At 40.3% G+C, this 19,096-nt stretch overlaps 1 protein-coding gene across 1 annotated transcript; it reads right to left on the minus strand.

Annotated features, from left to right (window-relative positions):
- Nucleotides 1–3,023: 3,023 nt before the first annotated feature.
- Nucleotides 3,024–17,218, minus strand: OTOP1 (otopetrin 1). The gene is made up of 6 exons (XM_049794690.1): nucleotides 16,933–17,218; nucleotides 10,372–10,508; nucleotides 8,563–8,621; nucleotides 6,826–6,956; nucleotides 3,582–4,531; nucleotides 3,024–3,194 (listed from the first exon to the last, which is right to left on the minus strand). Exons 1-6 carry the CDS (start codon nucleotides 17,216–17,218, stop codon nucleotides 3,024–3,026), a joined length of 1,734 nt encoding a protein of 577 aa, XP_049650647.1.
- Nucleotides 17,219–19,096: the final 1,878 nt, after the last annotated feature.

Below are 19,096 nucleotides of genomic sequence, written 5' to 3' on the forward strand. Positions count from 1 at the left end.
TCTCAACAACATTCCCTAGAGATCTCAAAGTAGACAAACTCCTCCCTAGAGGCACCTCAGGAACATAACAATGAGCAACTGTTAGCCCTATCCCCTGGGTAAGCCAGCGCTCCGGCCTCCTCTCACATGCTTGAGCAGATAGGTAGGCAGAAATGGGGTAACTTCATGCTATTTCTTATATTTTAAAACCTGTGATAAATTAGTATTGTCAATATATGCTAGAGAAAAACAAAAAAGGGAAGTTTGAAAGCAGTTGTTTGAGAAAGCCCAGGTTTAGCATGGATCAGACAGCTAGAGGTCACACTGTGTTACACAATCTTATTATTTTTCCTTGTCCAAAAATCTATGTTTCTTAAAAATCTATGTTTTTAAAATGTTCAGAACTTCATGACTCACCATTGCTTCAAGAGTAGTTAAACTAAGACGTGCTTCCATAAAATAGTCTCCATTTGGGTCAAACAGTATTTTTTGAGAGACAGGCTATAGTGAAAACCTCTTAAGATTCTCAGGACAAAATCAAGTCTCTGGTCCTGAAACAGAACCATTTAAGTCAGCGGGGTTTCATCAGTGCAGCTCAGAATAGAATCTCTCTGCCCATTAGCACGTTTAAAGCATTTGCTCACTGCCAGAGTGCTGCCTTAATTCACTTTTCTGAATAAACTTCAATTTCAGCACTCAAAATCAATTTAATATTGTGGACAAATGAAATTACTTCAATAGTAATGTTAAGAAACAGAAAGGGGTAAGTAATTGCAGATGAAATATAACTAAATAAGGATGTTATTTATTTCTGAAACTTCCGAATGTGTGCTGCGTGTTTGTAATAGAGCATATGGCCCCTTCTTGGCCCTAGAGATTAGCTAGCTCTGCTTTGGTTGAACACAAATGCTGGAAATTAGCTAAAGACCACAAGTTCTAGCTGAAGAATGGCATGGGACCCATTCCACAGAAGCAGAGGAAGAAGAAACAGACTTCCTCTAGCCATCTTTATGAGCACTTGAAAGATGAAGTGGAATTTGTGGGCTTACCTAATGAAATTAATTTATTTTGATACCAGAATTAGCTGGAGACTTGGTCCAAGAGTTGATTTGGAAGGAAGATTAAAGCTTTACTTGATTATCTGGATGGACCTATTCGCTCTACTTAAAATGGAACCAGTCTGAGAGACAACCCAGTGAAGTGGTTAGAGCTGGTATTTGCACGGAAGTAGGTGAGATCAAGCTACTGTGTTCAGGGGGAAAGCTAGAAACTGTTACTGTCTAGAATGAACGTAAGAACTAATAGAGATGTGATAGAAAAGCATGACAAGCAGCCCCACAGAAAGGCAGAGATTACAGCAATGTGATCAGATGGTGACTCTTTTAAAAAACGCAAACAACTGAAAATGCTTTACAGGAACAGGAGTTCTCATGCTCAGCCTCACTGATGGTTCATCTAATTCAGACTTCAGGTGAAGGTTGCTTTACTTGATCTGGGTTTTGCAACAGGTGAAGAAGGTAGCAAAAATTCCTAGGCAGGTTATGGCTGGGTGTATCACAAACTAGAACTGAAGGTTACTTATGATGTGAAGCAACTCCTAGAAGTAATCGGGCAACTTATGGAATGGTCTGTGTTTGCCATCTAGTGGTATAAAGCCAAAATTTTTGTTCTGATGCGTGAGAGCAAAGACTGCTGAAATCTTGTCTCAGGAGCAGACCTCTCCCACGCCGAAATGTGGCTGCTTTCAGGCAGATGGTGGTGACAGCTGTATAACTGCCCTTTTAGGAACTAGCAGCAGAAATTTTGCAGCCCTTGACCCACCAGACTTAGGACTAGATCATTAATGAGTTATCAAGGGTTATCCAATAACTGATCTGTTGCTCCCTTTTAGTATTCTGGTCATTGCTCCAGTCTTTCAACCTTGCAGGTGCAGATTCTATGAATATTCAAGCACCCAACTTTTCACTGCTTTCTGTGAGAATTCAGGCAACTAAACATCCTAGGGATTTGAGATTATGTTCTAACAGCTTGTAAACCACGCATGTAAAACAATCAGCCAAGGGCCCTCTGGATTTCTAGAGGTATTAGCTATGCTTGACAGCATCCCTGTATGAAGACATGTGATTATTTTCCAACCAGGAGACTGAACTACAAAGAAATTAGCAGCTCATTAAAAAAAATGTACAAGGAATATATACCATTCTGGCAATAGAACATATATACCTAAACACAAGCTATTAGACTAGTTTTCTCTCCTAAAACATTTCAAGGATGCATGAATAAAGAATTAAGCAAAAGGATTAACTTTATTTTTCAGTTATGTCATATAGTAAATAAAAGACAAGGGGGGGGGTGTGCATTAATAGAAATATATTTTATCAGAAGGTATTATATACAACATGATACCTAACCATACATGTTATTTACCTGGATTTCTTGCTATATAGTTAAGAAAATAATAATTATATATTGATTTTTTATCAGTATTCAGGAAGTTTAAAGTAATTCCCACATCCCAACTAAATAGCAATTTTTTTCAGTTTTTACTATAAAAACATAGCTAGGAATTAAGAGTTGGAGTTTTCATAGCATCTTTGTGATTCAGGAGCATCACTCAGTTCAGCTGTTCCTGGGATTTCCTCTCCTAAGTCATACAGAATTTTTTTTTTAAACCCCTTTCACAAGCCACAATGAATGAAAACAAAGCAATACAAATTATATAGAGTACAAATCCCAGATGACTAAAACAAAGCTTAATGAGATTGAATTAACTTTACTATGTAGCCTTAAGCATATTAACACTAATATGATTCTGAAAAGTGTACCTATACAATAACACCACATACATAACAAAAAATGTGGAAGAAAAATTTTTAAAAAATTACATGGTATTAACTATGGTCCCTTCTTTTTTAAAAAATTACAGGATCTTCTATTTATTGAGCAGCTGTTGCTATGTTCGCTCATTCATTCATCCACTCATTCAACTGTTATTTATTTAATTAATTATTCAATCAATTGTTCACTGAGGGACCGTATATGATCTATGTTTTACAATTGACCTCAAAGAGTGAGGCAGCTGAATGCATCCGATAGAAAATAGAAAAAGGCATCGCAAGGTTCACCACAATTATCCAGGGTTCAAAGCCAAAAACTATTTCTTCTAGTCCATTGTCATATTCCGGGCGGCACCCGAATGCCGGCGGTATCCACAGCTGCAAGGAAAGAACGCAAGGCCAATATTAATCACCAGCGGTACGAGTCACTAGCCCTTAATGACTGTGACCCCACCGAACTGCAAATTGGTTTCAGAAATCCCTAAGAAAACCCTCCCTGTTGCTACTGGGGCATGCCCGTGGAAGAGGCTTTCAGCTTCCACTGCTGCTAGGGTTTTTGTACCATGACTAAAACGAGCCTAGGCTCCCAGATTCCACGTTTAAGTAAACTTTGTTCCCCAACGGCATATTCACTTACTCTTCCAAAAGAAGTAAAACTTATGCTACAAACTATAGAACTATATGTAATTTTCATTTACTTCTCAGGCTTGAAAGGTTGGGAAACTTTTGGGTATTAATTTGTGAATTATGTTCAAATTGTCTTACCGAAAGGTTGCAGAGGAATAAAAATGCAGCAATGTTCTTCAGAATTCTCCTCTTGCTGTTAGTGACTGAGCTGCTACTGTAAAATGAAAAATCTGAGGCTGAGTGCATGACCAAACTATTTTCCTGACTCGTTTCTTCTTTGGCACCACCACCACCACCTTCATTTTCTCTCCTACAGATACTGCCCTTGAACAGGCAGGGCACCTCCCCGTTGTCACGAGCGGCTCTGCCGTTGTAAATCTCTTTGTAAGAGGGGGTAAGTGATAAAGTGCTCCCCCGAGATATAGTCACTATTCGAAGAGTTTTAATATCGTCATTCACCTTTTCCTGCTCACGATGTATGGATTCAATGATAAAGAGGTTCTGGATATATTTCTCAATAATAACCAGGACGGAGTAGGGCAGGTTATACCATGTGTATTTTGGATGAGCTTGGGCACAGATAATGGCGAGGATCGAGCCCCAGGAGAGGAGCCAGGACCCTGCAGCTGTGCCCACCAGCAGTTCTGCATCAAGTTTTCGAGCAGGATTTTTTGAATTATCCAACGATCTATCTTCCAGTCTGTAGATGAGAAGGGCAACAATTCCAGCTGTACACATGAGAGCCAACACAAAGATAGCATGCAAGTAAAACATAGTAAGTGCTAACTCGCTTTTGATTTTCGAACGTCCAATCTGAATTAAATACACAACAACTACGGCTATTGTGCTAGTTAACACGATTAGTCCAAAAATCATTCCAACAGTTATGCCGTGGAATCTGAATGGAGTTTTGTGTTGCTGGTGGTGCTCAACTTTGCGGCCAATGTTCTTCCACAGGACATACAACATCGTGGATGCTAGGATGTGGTACTCTATATTAAAGGGATATAGGTAATATATTCCCTGAGAAAATACCGAGCAGAGAGTTGTTGTTGTGCAATTGCATTGAGGTGCATGATCATCTAAAACTAAACGAGAGGGAGAGATTAGTTATGTGCATTATAAAGATTTCTCTTTTAAAGTGAATAAATAAAACATAAATAAAATAACAAAACATAAAAGGTAAGAATTCAGTGGAACAACACATCATGCCACCCAGTTAGCCACCTAAGAAAAGGTCTCGCCGTTAAAGTCATTAACCTAACAAAGCTTTTGCATGTCCGCTGAAGTATGATCTCTGACTTCACTGCTCAGCTGCTGAGCAATAAACACGTCATGGATAAATGCTGCAGCAAAGTGCACCAAACTTCAGCAGGGCCTTGATAAAAATACTTTATTATAACACAAAAATCCAGATCCCAAGGCCTTTGAGTCCTCAGCCCTTCAGCTTAGAAGGCTTTTATAGAAGCCTGGGGATTGGTGGATCAGATCAAGAACAAGCTTAACAAGGAAAGTTCCACTCTCATTTTTATCATTTATTTACACTAGTGTGGTTTCTAATGCCAAAACCACTTTATTAAAAAGTTGTTTATGGCTAGGAAAGAGGTGAAGTAAATACAGATACTTTCACTCAATGTCCCAGTATAATTTTAAGGTTAAAAAAAAAATTAAAAATCAGTCTTCTCCTTGTGAGAGGAACCTATGAAATCATTATCTCTGTGCTGTGAGGTTACCTGCATTGTAAACCCCTAAGGCATCTCAATGAAAAATTGCTCATCTTTGTAAAATAAATATATTTAATGTGCATTTATTAAGTAAGCAAATAATGTCAGAAATCAGAAATGTCCATAGTGGTGGAAGAAAAAGATACTTATTTTCACAATGTATTTATTTATAAGTATATAAACATACATGCTGAAGAGCACATTTTTAGGCACAGATCTTACGATTTGTGCCTGGAAGGTTTTCTTTTGTTTTCTATAATTTTAGAAGGGAAGAGGAGAGGAGAAAGTTGGTATTGTTTTCTCTGAAGCACATAATGTTAAGAGATGAAAAAAATCGCTTTTGCAGTAGATTGTATGTTACTGCCAAACTTGTCTTGAGGATCACTACTTCACTCCCCCTTGTTTCAGGTGCTATTTCTGACTGTTTGTAATTGCGTAACAATTCTGGCAGCAGAATAATAGGAAATAATATAAGTAAACTTCTTCTATTTAACAAGTAGAAATATCAAGAAGAGCCACTAACTTGTGATTTGTCTGCTCTCTACTAATGCTCCATGATTACAAAATCTCTGAACTATCAATTCAGCTACCCGATTATTAATGGAAACCAGATAGTTTCCATAGATACATATAAAGAGTAACAATTGCAAATAGATGTAAAATTGTGGGCATAATTTTAGACACAGTTGTACTGAAAATCCTATTTTACAGTTTTCACTTATATGTGAACTTTGGCAGGAATTATTAAAAATGCCTAAAATTTTTCAATTTATACAGACTATAAATAGGCAAGAAAGAAATTAATTCAGGATTTGGCTTTGTAGAGGCAACTTCAGGAGTTTTTAGGATACAAGCACTATTGAATTCACTGGGTGGGAAAACATACATTTTCCTCTTCAAAAGCTGTCTTTTCCTTTGTGAACACAATCAAACTTTATCAGCTGCACTGATAATTTTCCATGGGAAGAAAATTATAGCTGCTGAGAACTTTTATTTCCCCTCTAAAGTTAAGCACTCCTAATCTCCATCTCCATCTCTTCAGTGGCGTTTGAAAGTGGAAGGCATCCCCAGCAGTTATACTCAATGTCTGTTGGCTACAATTTGCACCATCTTACTAGTGGAGAAAATGGTCTGTTATAAAAAAAAGAACCACCCAGACCAAAACCCTTGTCTTGTAAAGCAGCACTGATGGATAACCCCTATCTCTCTGAGCCATCCCACTGAATCCCATAGGACCACATGTAACCACTCTCCTGGGAAGGATTTGCAGGATTGGATTATCCACGCTTGTTTTTCTACAAATAACTTAGTAAATAGTAAAATCTGGTTTTAAAACTGCTATGTTCAATTTACTTCTGATTTACTAATAAAGGGGTTCCTCAGTGATGTTACTCCTCAAAAGAAATGTTTTTAAAAATCTGTTTGTTTGGAACTTCAAAGAAAATGACAACCTGGATCACATATATGATAATGATCATGATCATATAACATTTTAGTTATGATCTGAACTGACTACGTATCAGCTCACTGCCATTTGCCCGGGAATGACTATGCTGACATAGTTGTGAATGACTCAGCTCCCTCCTACAGTGATGCAGTATTTTGTAGGAGAGCATGTTAGAGCAGGAATTCCAAAATGTACCAACCCTTTCACTTACCTATTGTTATGTTCCCAAAACCAAGCGTGATTAGTCTTTCCTTATGTTCATTCAGTTGATGTTTTGACTCTGTTAACACTCCATTTGTCCACAGGAGTAAATTTGTGAACACGGAATGGATAACTCCAAACCTACAAAATAAGGTAATTATTGAAGGAATCTGCACAGAGTATACCTCCATGTATGTTAAATAAAATGGATTAACTTTCTGTAGACATGCTACGTGGCATCATTTAGTTGTCAGCAGAGGGAAAATAAAATCATAACCAATCTCTCTAAAGATGTTCCTCAGTGGAGCACAATGAATGTTAGGCTTCCAAAATTTTATAGAAACACAGTGGCTTAATGTATTAAACCATTAATATCACGCTGTTATTATTTGTTATGCTCCCTTATGTGCTGGTTGTTATTCTTTGGGCTGGACAAGCTTCATCTTAATGACAGTGACTGAACAGTCTGAACAGGGTTAATTGTTTTGCACGCTGTATTTCACAGCCTTTGGCGGTGATCCTTCGTACTCACGGTGGCTGGTCTGTCTTCAGAGATACCACCACCTTCTCTAGCTTCTAGTCCATGTGGTTTTGCCTCCTGGAGAGAGTCGAAGCCAACAGAGGGCTTTATCGCATTCAGACTAGGGGTACAGCGAGGGTAGGGCTCCACGTGGTTTTGAGACTCCTGGTTTCTGACAAGCCAGGCGTTTTTCTCTTGCACCTGAGGCTTGTAATGTTCTTTCACCAAGAAACAGTTCTTTATTACCGCACTGTTCTCACTGATAGATTTGCAGTTAGGGATTTTTAAAATCCTACTGCTAAACGGAGCTGATTTCACCAGCTGACATTGCAAAGCCTCCTGTGATCTCTCTCCTCATTGGCATGAGGCTTGAACACTTACCCAAGAGAGCAAAACAAAAGGAGAAACTTCTCCATAAATGATGTGTCTGAGGGAATGTCTTTTACTTCCTATGGAAACTGGCCAGCTCATTGATAATTTAAGTATTTTAAAAGTTACTGTGTTTGTTTGGTTATGTTCTAGGTACAGATAGATTAATCTACACTAATACACTTACAAAACCAAAAATACATCAGAGCTGGCTCTGCTGCTTCAAAGACTAGTCCTCACTTCTGTAGGAAATGTATGGATTCAGCTATTCAGGGAACACACCACTTACACTGCGAGAATCAAGTTCTGGTGTCAGAAATGTGCACAATCCTTACCAATTTGGGTGTATGGGATACCACCAGGGAGCTTCTGTTTCCCAGTGAATGTGCATATCTGCATCTAGTTCCAAAAAGTGCTTTCCATAAAAATCAATATAAAATACCTCAGATATATTGCACTGACTGCAGGTTGCGGACGCGGATTCCCTTTCAATAGCTAAATAAAGAAAACATAGTGCGTAGTCCTAAGACACATACATAGTGCTTCCTTCCTTCAAAAAAAAGCCGGTGACACTGTAGTATCATACCTTGCCCATTTTCCACTCTCATGAGAAAAAGATACTTATTCTGTGACCGTTGTATGTTATAAAATATAAGCACAGTTTAAATAAGAGAAACTTCATTCAGACTGATGATTATCTTCTCACTTGGGTAAATTAGAGTTACTTTTTATTTATATTACCATGATTAAGAGAAGAATCAGTTTTCAGTGTCCCTCATGTAGTAAAACTGTAGATGTTAAAGCACTGTGCAGACCTACACCTATTAGCATTCCAGATGAGGAGCAGATCCACTTTACCTTTCAAGTGTTTTGAAAGACTGGATAATATCCTTTGCATGACACCAAAGAAAGTACACCTAAATGAAAGGAATATAGAGAAATGTCATTACACTGATGAGCATGTGTGACACTCAAAGAGGAAGAGTTTTGAGTATCTGTTCAGACATTAGAGTCAAGAAAGTGGGGGGAAATAGGAACAGAAAAGTCAGTAAGGTAAAGAAATAGCATAAAATCCAATTTTTGCTCACAGAGTACTCACTGCCTCAAAGAGACTTCTGCCTGCAAAAGAGCGTAACGCACAGCCTGTCTTGGAAGGGCAGGTACGTGTTAGTTCATTGCTCGCACAGGTGCAGCACGTATATATTTATTAATTTAACGACACGCATCAGGATGCCTCATTAGAGTAAAATAAAACAGAATCTGACACATATTCGGTAGAAAACAAATCCTTTAGTTTTTGGATGACACATAATTAGGGATGTTCTCTGCTGTAATTTCATCCTGTGTTTCAAAGACATGAGATTTGTCTTAGGTAAGAGGTAGCTGGTAAATTACTTTTTTACTTTTTCTTTGATTGCTCAGGCTAACATTCCAGTTTTCATTATTTTAAGCTAAGTAGATGATAAATTCAGCAACATTGGGTGATGTAAAATTTAAATTAGAATTCATGTTCCCTTTGTTCAGCATTGTTGCACACTGTTTCTTCCACACTCCAGTTCACGGTAGCTGGAAACCTTGTCAGCTCAGCGTCACTGGATGCAATGAAGAATGTGTGCAGATCAGCAGAGAAAAAAGGCTTGATTTCTTTGGTTTGTTTTTTCAGAGGTAAAGCAAAGGAGTTGCAAGACATAGAGAGTGGTTATTACAAGAATGTGAAATTAAGATTACTTCAACCAAACCAGAAAAAGACAGAAGAGGTCAGAGTTACTGCCTAAATTTCAATGCTTTTTATTTTTGCTACAGAAAGCAGAAAAACATAGGCTGTTCAAATGCTTACTTACATGCAACCACAAATGCTCAGAAAATCTTTCTTTTCTTTCTGAATGACTTAATAATCTTGGAAAGTGCATGAAATGACCTGACTATAACTGAGTATCTTAGTTGAGCGGCTTTTTCTTTCCTTCTTTCCTACAAATCTGCTGATAGGGGCTCAGAGGAATTCACATGATAAACAATCAGCTATGGAATCTCACCATGTAATACAGACCCAAAGCCTTAATATAAACAAGCAGCTGGAATATTTTATGAGAGTCACTGACTATGTTTGCTAGTGTGCAGCCACTGATAAGCATAACCAAATGCTTCTAGAAGGAAAATCCATGCTCATTTGGTATAGGAAAGATGTGCAAGTATTTTATAACACGCTAAATACATGGGAAGGATTTTGTCCCTTTGAAGTACCAGACCTCCACCCGTAACCGCAACAGGACATCAGGATAGACAAATTGAATTGAACTTGTGTGGCAAGTCCTACATACAGAAACAAGTGAATTGTCTTTAGCCAAGCTGCTCATTTCAGCCTGAAAATTCTGGAAGTTACATATGTAACTCAAACTAAAAAAAGCAAGTAACTTCAACTATAGGGCAGCATTTTCTGATTATTTCTTTTTTTAACCCATGTGAGTTTTACGGCTGAGCAATTTCAGGTTGCAAAGCCTGAACTTACACATAGAAAGGATATACATGCACAAGAATTTAGCCCTCAAAAGTATCCTGTGATATGCTTAGATATTAAATTAGTGTAAAATTCAATGATGATGAGTGGATAAAAGATATTTTTGGTAAGAAACACAGATATAATATAAAACTGCAACCAATGAGTTTTACCTGTAAGATGGTGTGCACAGCATGCGTAACAGGAAAAATGCCTTCAGTTGGTGACAAACAGTTTGAAAAATCAATATAATATCCAATTTTAAAAGAGTCCAGAATTAAAGTAATCACTGCAAATAATGTAATCCCGCCTACAAATGAAAAAGATATTAGAAAACATCAATGTACAGTTACAGTGTCTAGAGACAATCTGTACCAATATGCTAAAACCTGTTTAGGGAAATAAAAGTTGATCAATACCCGTGCTCTTGTTTAGCGAAATGAAACTAGATTGATGTTCATGAAGATAACTGACTCAATGCAATAAGTCCCTCTAATTTGCGAAAGCCTCTGCCCAATACGTTACAAAAGCACATCCCCGTACACGCCTTGCGTCCAGCAACGGCCAGGACCTGGAGACACTCAGCACCTTGCAGATGGCTCCCAGCTCCTTCAGGGTCAGCCTCTCACATAACGGTAGCACTGAAGCAGCCATACAGTGCATGAATTAATGCTCTATACAGCCACACAGCAAACTATACAGTTCCAGGGAGCCGAACAATCGTGTTACAGTCTCCTGGTCCAAGAGCTCAACAGTGGGAAGTAACACAATCACTTGGTATGCCTTCCCCTGGTTCAGGAGGTTACGCTTTAACTCAGAGACCAAAACTACAATGAGCTGTACGGTTTGTTCTCCTAGAAAGGAACCAAAGATTTCACTTCTGTACCTACTATTTCACACTCACACAAAAAACCCTAATATGTTTCGCTAAATACATGTTTCGTATACTAAAGAACACTCAAACTACATGTTTCCCCTTATTTGTTTGTTTGTTTGTTCCAGGAATGTAAATATTTGTCACAACTCATTCTGGAAAGCTATATGGTAACACAATGTTTATTATTAATTATTGGGTTTGTACCCATATGATTAAGCACAACTGGCAATAAAATAACTAAACCAAATTCTGAAGTCTTCATTTGCTTGTTTTTGGTTTGGGTTTTTTTGTTGTTGTTTGTTTGGGTTTTTTTGTTTTGGTTTGGTTTTTTTTCTCTCTAGGCTTTGATTCAAACAAGCTTCCACTGGATTTAATTTGGGCTTATTTGAATTAAGGCTAGATAAAAATCTATCCATGGACCTTATCTGGACCTTAAGATACAGACCAGCATCAGTATCTTAATCTTTCTTTGTAATTCCTCACAGAGTAAGTAACATCACTAGTGTTGACTTTGATGAATATTTATCCTTTCTAAGGGAGCACAGCCCAACTTCCTTATAAGCGCCACATGTTCCACTTGACTTGTGTTAATAAATACAACACTAATTTAATAATTTATTTAATAATACATTTATTGTTAAATTGGCATTGATAAAATTTAAGTATAAACTATAAAAATACAATGTATTTTTTTATTACTTCATTGAACCTTTAAAACCTTTAAATAAAAATAGACTTCAGAAATTTTTTTAACCACAAGGGTATGAATTCTAGTGGCATTTTATGTTTCTGTTTTACAGTGTCTCTATAATAAAACCAGTGTCGAATTACTGATGCAGTGTAATTTCTACCAAGAGATAGAAATTTTTGCCTTCATATTTCAAAATCTAAAACCTCAGCTCTGTACCTCATTCATGTGTATAACCCTATGCATTTTTTTATTTATGCTTATTATGTCAGATAATTTGTATTTTTTCTAACACATGTAATAGGACTGGAACCCACATTTAAATAGATATGCCATTTTCATTATAAATAAAAATAGCATCACAAAATGCAAAATTCTAGGCTACTCTTGAGATCAAATGATACGTTTCCTTCCTTATTTAAAGAACTTAAATTATTCTAAAATAAATTAGAATTATTAATTTTCTTCTGAAATAACTTTACCTGAGGTAACTGGAACTGCTCTGAGCAAGGTGTTGGACTAGTTGACCTCCAGAGGTCCCTTTCTACCTAAATTATTCTACGATTGATTCTGTCATTCATGGTTTATTTAGAAAGTATGCAGGAAACTCAGCCTGTTCCACTATTTGCCTGAAAGATGTCAATCTTAGGGACTTAATGGATATTATAATTGTTTTAATGAGAAGGAAAATGCTATCTTCTGAAGCAAAAGGATTATAAAAATCTTCCACAATTACTCTACAGTGAATTGTTGTGCATATGCTAACTTTACAGAGTATTCTAGAAAAGTATTTAATTCCCCAATCGTGACACTAGAAAGATAATTTCCTAATGAATTCATGGTGCAGGATCAAGCCCTGAGGAACTGCTTTAGTGAAGTAGTAATGTCAGAGCAAAATGGGTGGAAAATGTCTTTTACAATGTAAAAGTTCTGCATCCTTGCTTCCATGACTCATGAGAGTGGCTCAGCAGAACAGCATCACAAGGGCCTCGTTAACTAGAAGAAACGGGAAGAGGGAAGGCGAAGCAAGGCGAGGCGAGGCAAGGATCTCAGGTTTAAAGTCACAAAAATAAAAAGGAAACACATCTCAGATTAGTGATCCGTCTCTTGCACCGTACATGCATCTTGTCTTTACAAGGATGACCTGTACTGTAGTTCCACTCTGTCTTGCTTCCATTTCACAAGAACAGTATTTGAGTTGGGTAGTTTTACAGTTTTACATCCATGTCCAGCAGACCATTGAGGAGGAAAAAAACCCCACCACCAACAAAAAACCGACCAACTGACACTGCCCTCCCCCCTCGCCCCCAAGTTTCTTTCACATTGAGTATTTTGGTCTATGCCTTAGTATCTCTCTTAATGTTTTCTTTACATGCATCTGAGATTTGATGGGCTTCAATCTGTTCCCGCTGGAATCAATAGTTTTGCCATTGTCCTCCAGGGATTAGAAGACTTTATATGACTTTTATTGTTCGATTATTTCATTTATTCAAATGATATCTAGATTTTTCTGGCAATCACTCAGGTGGTCACACTGTAAGCATATACAAAGTGTCCAACATGCATATTTAAGGGACTGCAAAAGAGAATGATTGTACCAATTTGCTTCGTCAAAAATCAAAGCGCAATTATAATAACCATACATACGCTTTGCTAATGGTTTCCATGTTAACTTTTCCTGATGGAAACTTCAGTATTATGTACTAATACTAAATACTAGATATATAGCAGTAATTATAAATAAGGAAGATAATTCCACTTTTTGCTATTTCTGTTTGAAAGTTAAAGGAACATGAAACGATTGCTATTGAGCACTGTATTATTAAAAAAAAAGGGGGGTGTGTTCAAATGTTCATTGAAACCTGTATATCTTTGGGGATCAAGAATAGGATTTTCAGTATTGCTAAGTGCTGGCTTAATTTTTTCTATTAACCATCAAGAAGACAAAAAAAGCCATAATGATGCAGTTGTGAAAACACCTCTCTAAACTTAAAATATTGTTCAAATAATAGACAATTTAATGCAAGCTGTAGAAAGATACAAGTTGAAGCCTGCCAACAGCTTTGTAAGTTGAGTAGCTGTCTATGCTTTAAACAGAAGCTGTGCTGCTGGAGAACATGATAAAATACAGCCATTTGTGAAGCCAATTGTTTTTCATTTTGAGTTCTCTGGCCCACTTGGCTGAACTTCCAAATAATGGTCAGAGAGCTTTTCCTAACAGGAGAGGGCACTCAGGGGAATAACATTTGGAACATGTCAAGGAAAGGACTTCCTAAGCTTCCCTGTGATTATTTGGGTCAGGATAACCGTACCTTATTAAAGACAGAGCTCTCCCTGAAATTTTTCCCACATTAGGACTCTAAGAGCAGTTCTTGGTCTGACACACAAATGGGAAGACAACTGTACTCTAGGGTTCACACAGTTGCAAAAATGCTCAAGAAAACCTTTCTGCGAGCAATTCTTGTAAGCTATGTGTCCTTCTAGCGTTGTTAACCGTGTGCAAGGACTCAGCTATAGGAGGTTTTTGTTAAGTCATTCTTTTTCAACGTTTGTCACAGCAAAATGCTGTAAGTAGCCAGTTACCACCACTTTTACTGAAACGATATTCACAGTTAGAAGGGAATAATGAAAATATACTAATTTTACGCTGTTTTATAAAAGAACATTTGCTTTCACAATGAGAGCAAGGAGATATTCTTCAAAAGGAGCTTGTCTTGGTTTCAGCTGGGATAGAGTTAATTTTCTTCCTAGTAGCTGGTATAGCGTTATGCTTTGGATTTAGGATGGGAAGAACGTTGATAACACACTGATGTCTTCAGTTGTTGCTCAGTAGTGTTTAGACCAAGCCAAGAATTTTTCAGCTTCTCATGCCCAGCCAGCAAGAAGGCTGGAGGGGCACAAGAAGTCAGGAGGGGACACAGCCAGGGCAGCTGACCCAAACTGGCCAGAGGGATATTCCATACCATGGGATGTCATGCCCAGTATACAAACTGGGGGGAGCTGGTCAAGGGAGGTGCGCATCGCTGCTCGGGAACTAACTGGGCATCGGTCAGCAAGTGGTGAGCAATTGCACTGTGCGTCACTTGTTTTGCATATTCCAATTATTATTATTTTCTTCCTTTCTGTCCTATTAAACTGTCTTTAATTCAAGCCAGGAGTTTTACTTTTTTCCCCCGATTCTCTCCCCCATCGCCCTGCGGTGGGGGGAGCAGGGTGCTTAGTTGCTGGCTGGGGTTAAACCGCGACACAGCTGATAGAGCTAGTAAAAAATTGCAAAGAGTCTGCTGTGGAAAGACTGGGTGAAAATTTGTCCTCCTCCCCCCCTCCTCCTTTTTGGACTTTTAGTCTTTCAGATAAAAGATTTCTATGACAAGGCCATTGATAAAGAGGAGGGCAAGGGGGATCTTGGCAGAGGAATTGCCAGCTGAGTTTTTCCTTAGCTCAAATAAGTTTTCTTTTACCAACAGAGGATAAAGGAGTTGTACAGGCCTGTTGTAACTACAAGAAACTCCTAAGAATAGGAAAGTGTAGGTCTTTCCCTAAGGGCGAATTTGTTGAATTGCAGGCTAGACATCCAAGAGAAGCTGTGGAAGCCGCACCACTTGAGAAGCTAGTACAAAGAGCCATCCTGTGCTGGTAAAAGAAATGGATAAGGTAACCTAGTAGTTCAATCCAGTATCTTATTTCTAAGTTTCTGCGACTCCTTATATCCTGTAGGACAAATGAAATGCTGTGAATGCTGCGCCAAAAGAAAAAGGGCAGGGGGTCCTGCTGTACTTACCCATGTTAAGCAGTATTTATTCCATACTTAGGAGGGGAAAGCTACCCTCTGAGTAACAAAAGCATAGCTTGGTCCAAAATGGGATCAAATTAAGCCTTGCATTAATGAATTTCAGGAGGTTGTAAACCACATCAGCTAATAAATGAAAAATGCCCAAGAGCTGAATATCATTTTGGAAAACAGTGAATAATCAAGGAGAACAATTCAACAGTTGGTACATGAACTCCATACATTTCAGGGGAGAGTCTACAGACCATGGCTCTATGTTAGACACTAAAAAAAAATATTTTCCCTGAGCAATTCATACGGGATAATTGGTAACAGTTGCAAAGAAAATGAAAGACACACAAGATCTGAGACTGAGAACAAACTGAATTTCCACCACACGACCTTACTTTTCAAAATAATCAGGTTTTAGATGTTCTTGGGATTTTCGTTTAGATATTTCATTAGCTGCTGTGATAATTAACTGTTGTCTCATTGCTAGTAGGTAGGAAATACATTATGGAAAAGCTGTCTTATAGCACTTTACTTAAAATACTTATTTTCCAACCTATCATTTACGGTGCCGAGACTGGAAAAGAGGTCAGTAAAACTGGGCTTGCCTACTACTCTATGCGGTGCTGATGCATGTTCTTTTTCTCGGGACCCAGAAGACAGCATTCCTGTCACCATGACTCTGTGATGTGCTCTCCAACTACCTTCTCTCAATATACCTTTATATCCTCACTCCAGTACACGCCTGACTCTGCAGCTAGGGGCCATCACATCCCTCCACTACCCTTGCAACTCTTTATACTTTGCCTACAAGCCAATTCTAGCTCTAGATTCCTTGCTTACGTGTTTTATGTACTAATCTACAACCTGATCTGGCCAGGGATTTTGTCCTCTTCTGTCTAACTCCAGATGTTTCTAAGGCATCACTGGACACGTATAAGTGGGCATCTCTGATATACATTGGTATGGAGAGCACCTGAGGACCTTTCTGGCTGGTACTAGCCTGAAGTAAGTCGCATTACACTGTCTGGAAAAGGGGATAATTCCTCCATAAGAATTGCACGACACCAGCAAAATTGCCTCTTCCATTAGCTACATTTTATTTTTCAAGTGTCGCCAACCCAGCCCGGTAAGGGAAAAGAGGCGCCAGAGCTTTCAGCACTGTAAATGGTAGGTTGGCAAGCGAGGATGTTCAGCAAACAGCTTTCCCATACAATCTCCTCGTATGTTCAGCTTATGCATATATTTACTTTAGCGTGCGCTGCGTGCGCGGTAAGTTCACCAACACCAGGACGCCTCCTGGTAGGGACGGCGAGGGTAGCAAAGCGGCAGCGGAGGCGGGTGACGGCGCGGATGATGTCCCGCGCGCGGTGCCACCGGCCCGTACTTACACTTCAGCCAGCGGGCTCCGGCGTGCGTGTCCTTGTCCCGGATCAGCCTCCTCTGCGTGCAGCTCCGGCAGAGGTACCACAGCATCCACAGCAGCTGGATGAGCATCAGCGTGATGAGGTAGGAGAGCAGGTGGCTCTTGCTGATGCCCACGGCGTGGACGGCCCAGGCGAAGGTGAGCAGCAGCCCGGCCAGGAAGAGGTTGATGCCGTACTGGCTGCTGAGGATCTCGGCGTTCTTCTGCGGGTAGCTGCCGCCCGCGGAGGGGGAACCGCCGCCTTTCTCCATCTCCCACGCCGCCGCCCGGCTGCTGCAGGCAGGCGGCCCCGCTTCCCCCGGGGAGCCCCGAGGCCGTCGGCCGGTGGCCCGTCCCCCATCGGCGACCGGGGGGCGGAGCGGGGCCGCCGAGGGCAGCCGCTGCCCGCCGGGGGGTGGTGGTGGTGGTGGGGGGTCCCCGGCTGCCGGGGGCGGGCTCCGCAAGGGAGGGTGGGCTTCGAGGGGTGAGGGCTGGGGAGGCTTTGCGGGGCGGGGGAGGGGGGCTTGCCTCAGTCTCAGCCTCCGGCTAGGGTCGAGGCTGGGGTCGGGGAGAAATTATTCGGCGGAGGACCCGTCGGGAGGCGGCCGTGCCCCCCTCGCAGAGGGGCGGGCGGGCTGCCGTGAGGGACACGGAGCTGCCGGCCGGCCGGCCGGGCGGGACACGGTCCCTAGGCGGGGGAGAGGGGAAGGTGGCGAGCGGGGAACGGAACAGCCCTGACCGCTAACGGCTGGCGGGGAAGGCGAGGAACCAGCCCGCAGGAGGGAGACGTTCCGGGGAAGCGAGGACGGGCCGGGGCAGCCCGGGGAGCGGGGAGCCGGTGCTGCAGCTCCTCGGCGCTGGGGGTGGCGCTGGGATCGCCCCCTCCGGGCACCACAGCCCAGCTGCTTTTTGGCAACTGGCGCTGCCACCGGTGGGAAATAACCTTGGCTTTCGGGGATTTTCTAGACCTCTCAAAGGCAGCGATTTACCTTATCGTTTCAGCAAGTCCCGCTCTGACAACGGAGTACGGTAGCGATCGCTAGCTGGAGTTGCAACTCCCGAGCTCAAAGTAGCAAAGACTTTTGCAGGATTTAGTCCACTTCTCGTTTATTCGTCTTCCCAATTTTTACACACGCTTTTAAGTATTGACCTTTTCTTATTTAAACTGCTTAGTGGCGACTGTGACCTATGGCCGGCCATAAGATACTAAGGTATGCAAACCTCAAGAGTTGGAGCACCAGCCGGGGTTGCCTATAGGGGCCGAGAGGAATTTAGGCCAGTGTAAAACACTACATATTTTAAATGGTATTTTGTTTGCATACAGCATGAATTCTCTTAATTCTAGGTATTCAGGTACCTAGCCATAGCTTGGAGGCCAAATACCAAGACAGACTGGTCCTTGTTCTGGCCAGGCAGGTGTTACATTTTTACCCTCTATCTGTCAGTAGCATATCGAATATCCAAAGCATTGTTTCTTACAGTGAGTGACCCACGTCTCACATGAAATTACGCCACTAATTCAGCTACATCAAAAAAAAATGGGAGAAATTAAAAGACAGCACCTATTTTACTTCCACTGGCAAAACTTAGAGGTTTTAAGCTTTTTCTCTTCTGAAGCCAGAAATGAGTAAGTAGAATTTTTGTCTTAAGTAACAAAGGACATTTCTGAACTTAGATGTAAATTTCTGACTTTCCAATTCCTCTTAAAGAATGGGGAAGGAAAACAAAACGGCAGAAGGGTAGAATGAGTGAATTCTGGACAATCACCTATTTAGGTAAGCATACGGAAGTAGCAGCTCATGTCCTTTATTAATTTTGGCCTGTTCTCAAGAAACAAGTGTTTTAAGCCATCTACAAATTTTCCTTTTGAAAAATGCACTTAACTGAAAGCTAGCCCTATGTTTCTGTCTGGCCCATAACAGCAGTATAAATAAAAAGCATGACTAGGCAAACAGTTAAGGCTTCAACCTCCTCTAGCTCAGAGCTACATCCATCATTATCAGAAGCTTATGGAAATGCCAAGTCCTACTTTTATCTTATGCAATGTAACCTTTAAAGAATAAGTAAGGAAGATGCTTTCATTTTATAGAGCTTCTATGGGTAACCGTGACAAATAATCCTCACTGTGTGGACTGTTTTATTTCAAGATT

The sequence above is a fragment of the Accipiter gentilis genome, chromosome 3, assembly GCF_929443795.1.
Source record: "Accipiter gentilis chromosome 3, bAccGen1.1, whole genome shotgun sequence".
NCBI lineage: Eukaryota > Metazoa > Chordata > Aves > Accipitriformes > Accipitridae > Astur > Astur gentilis.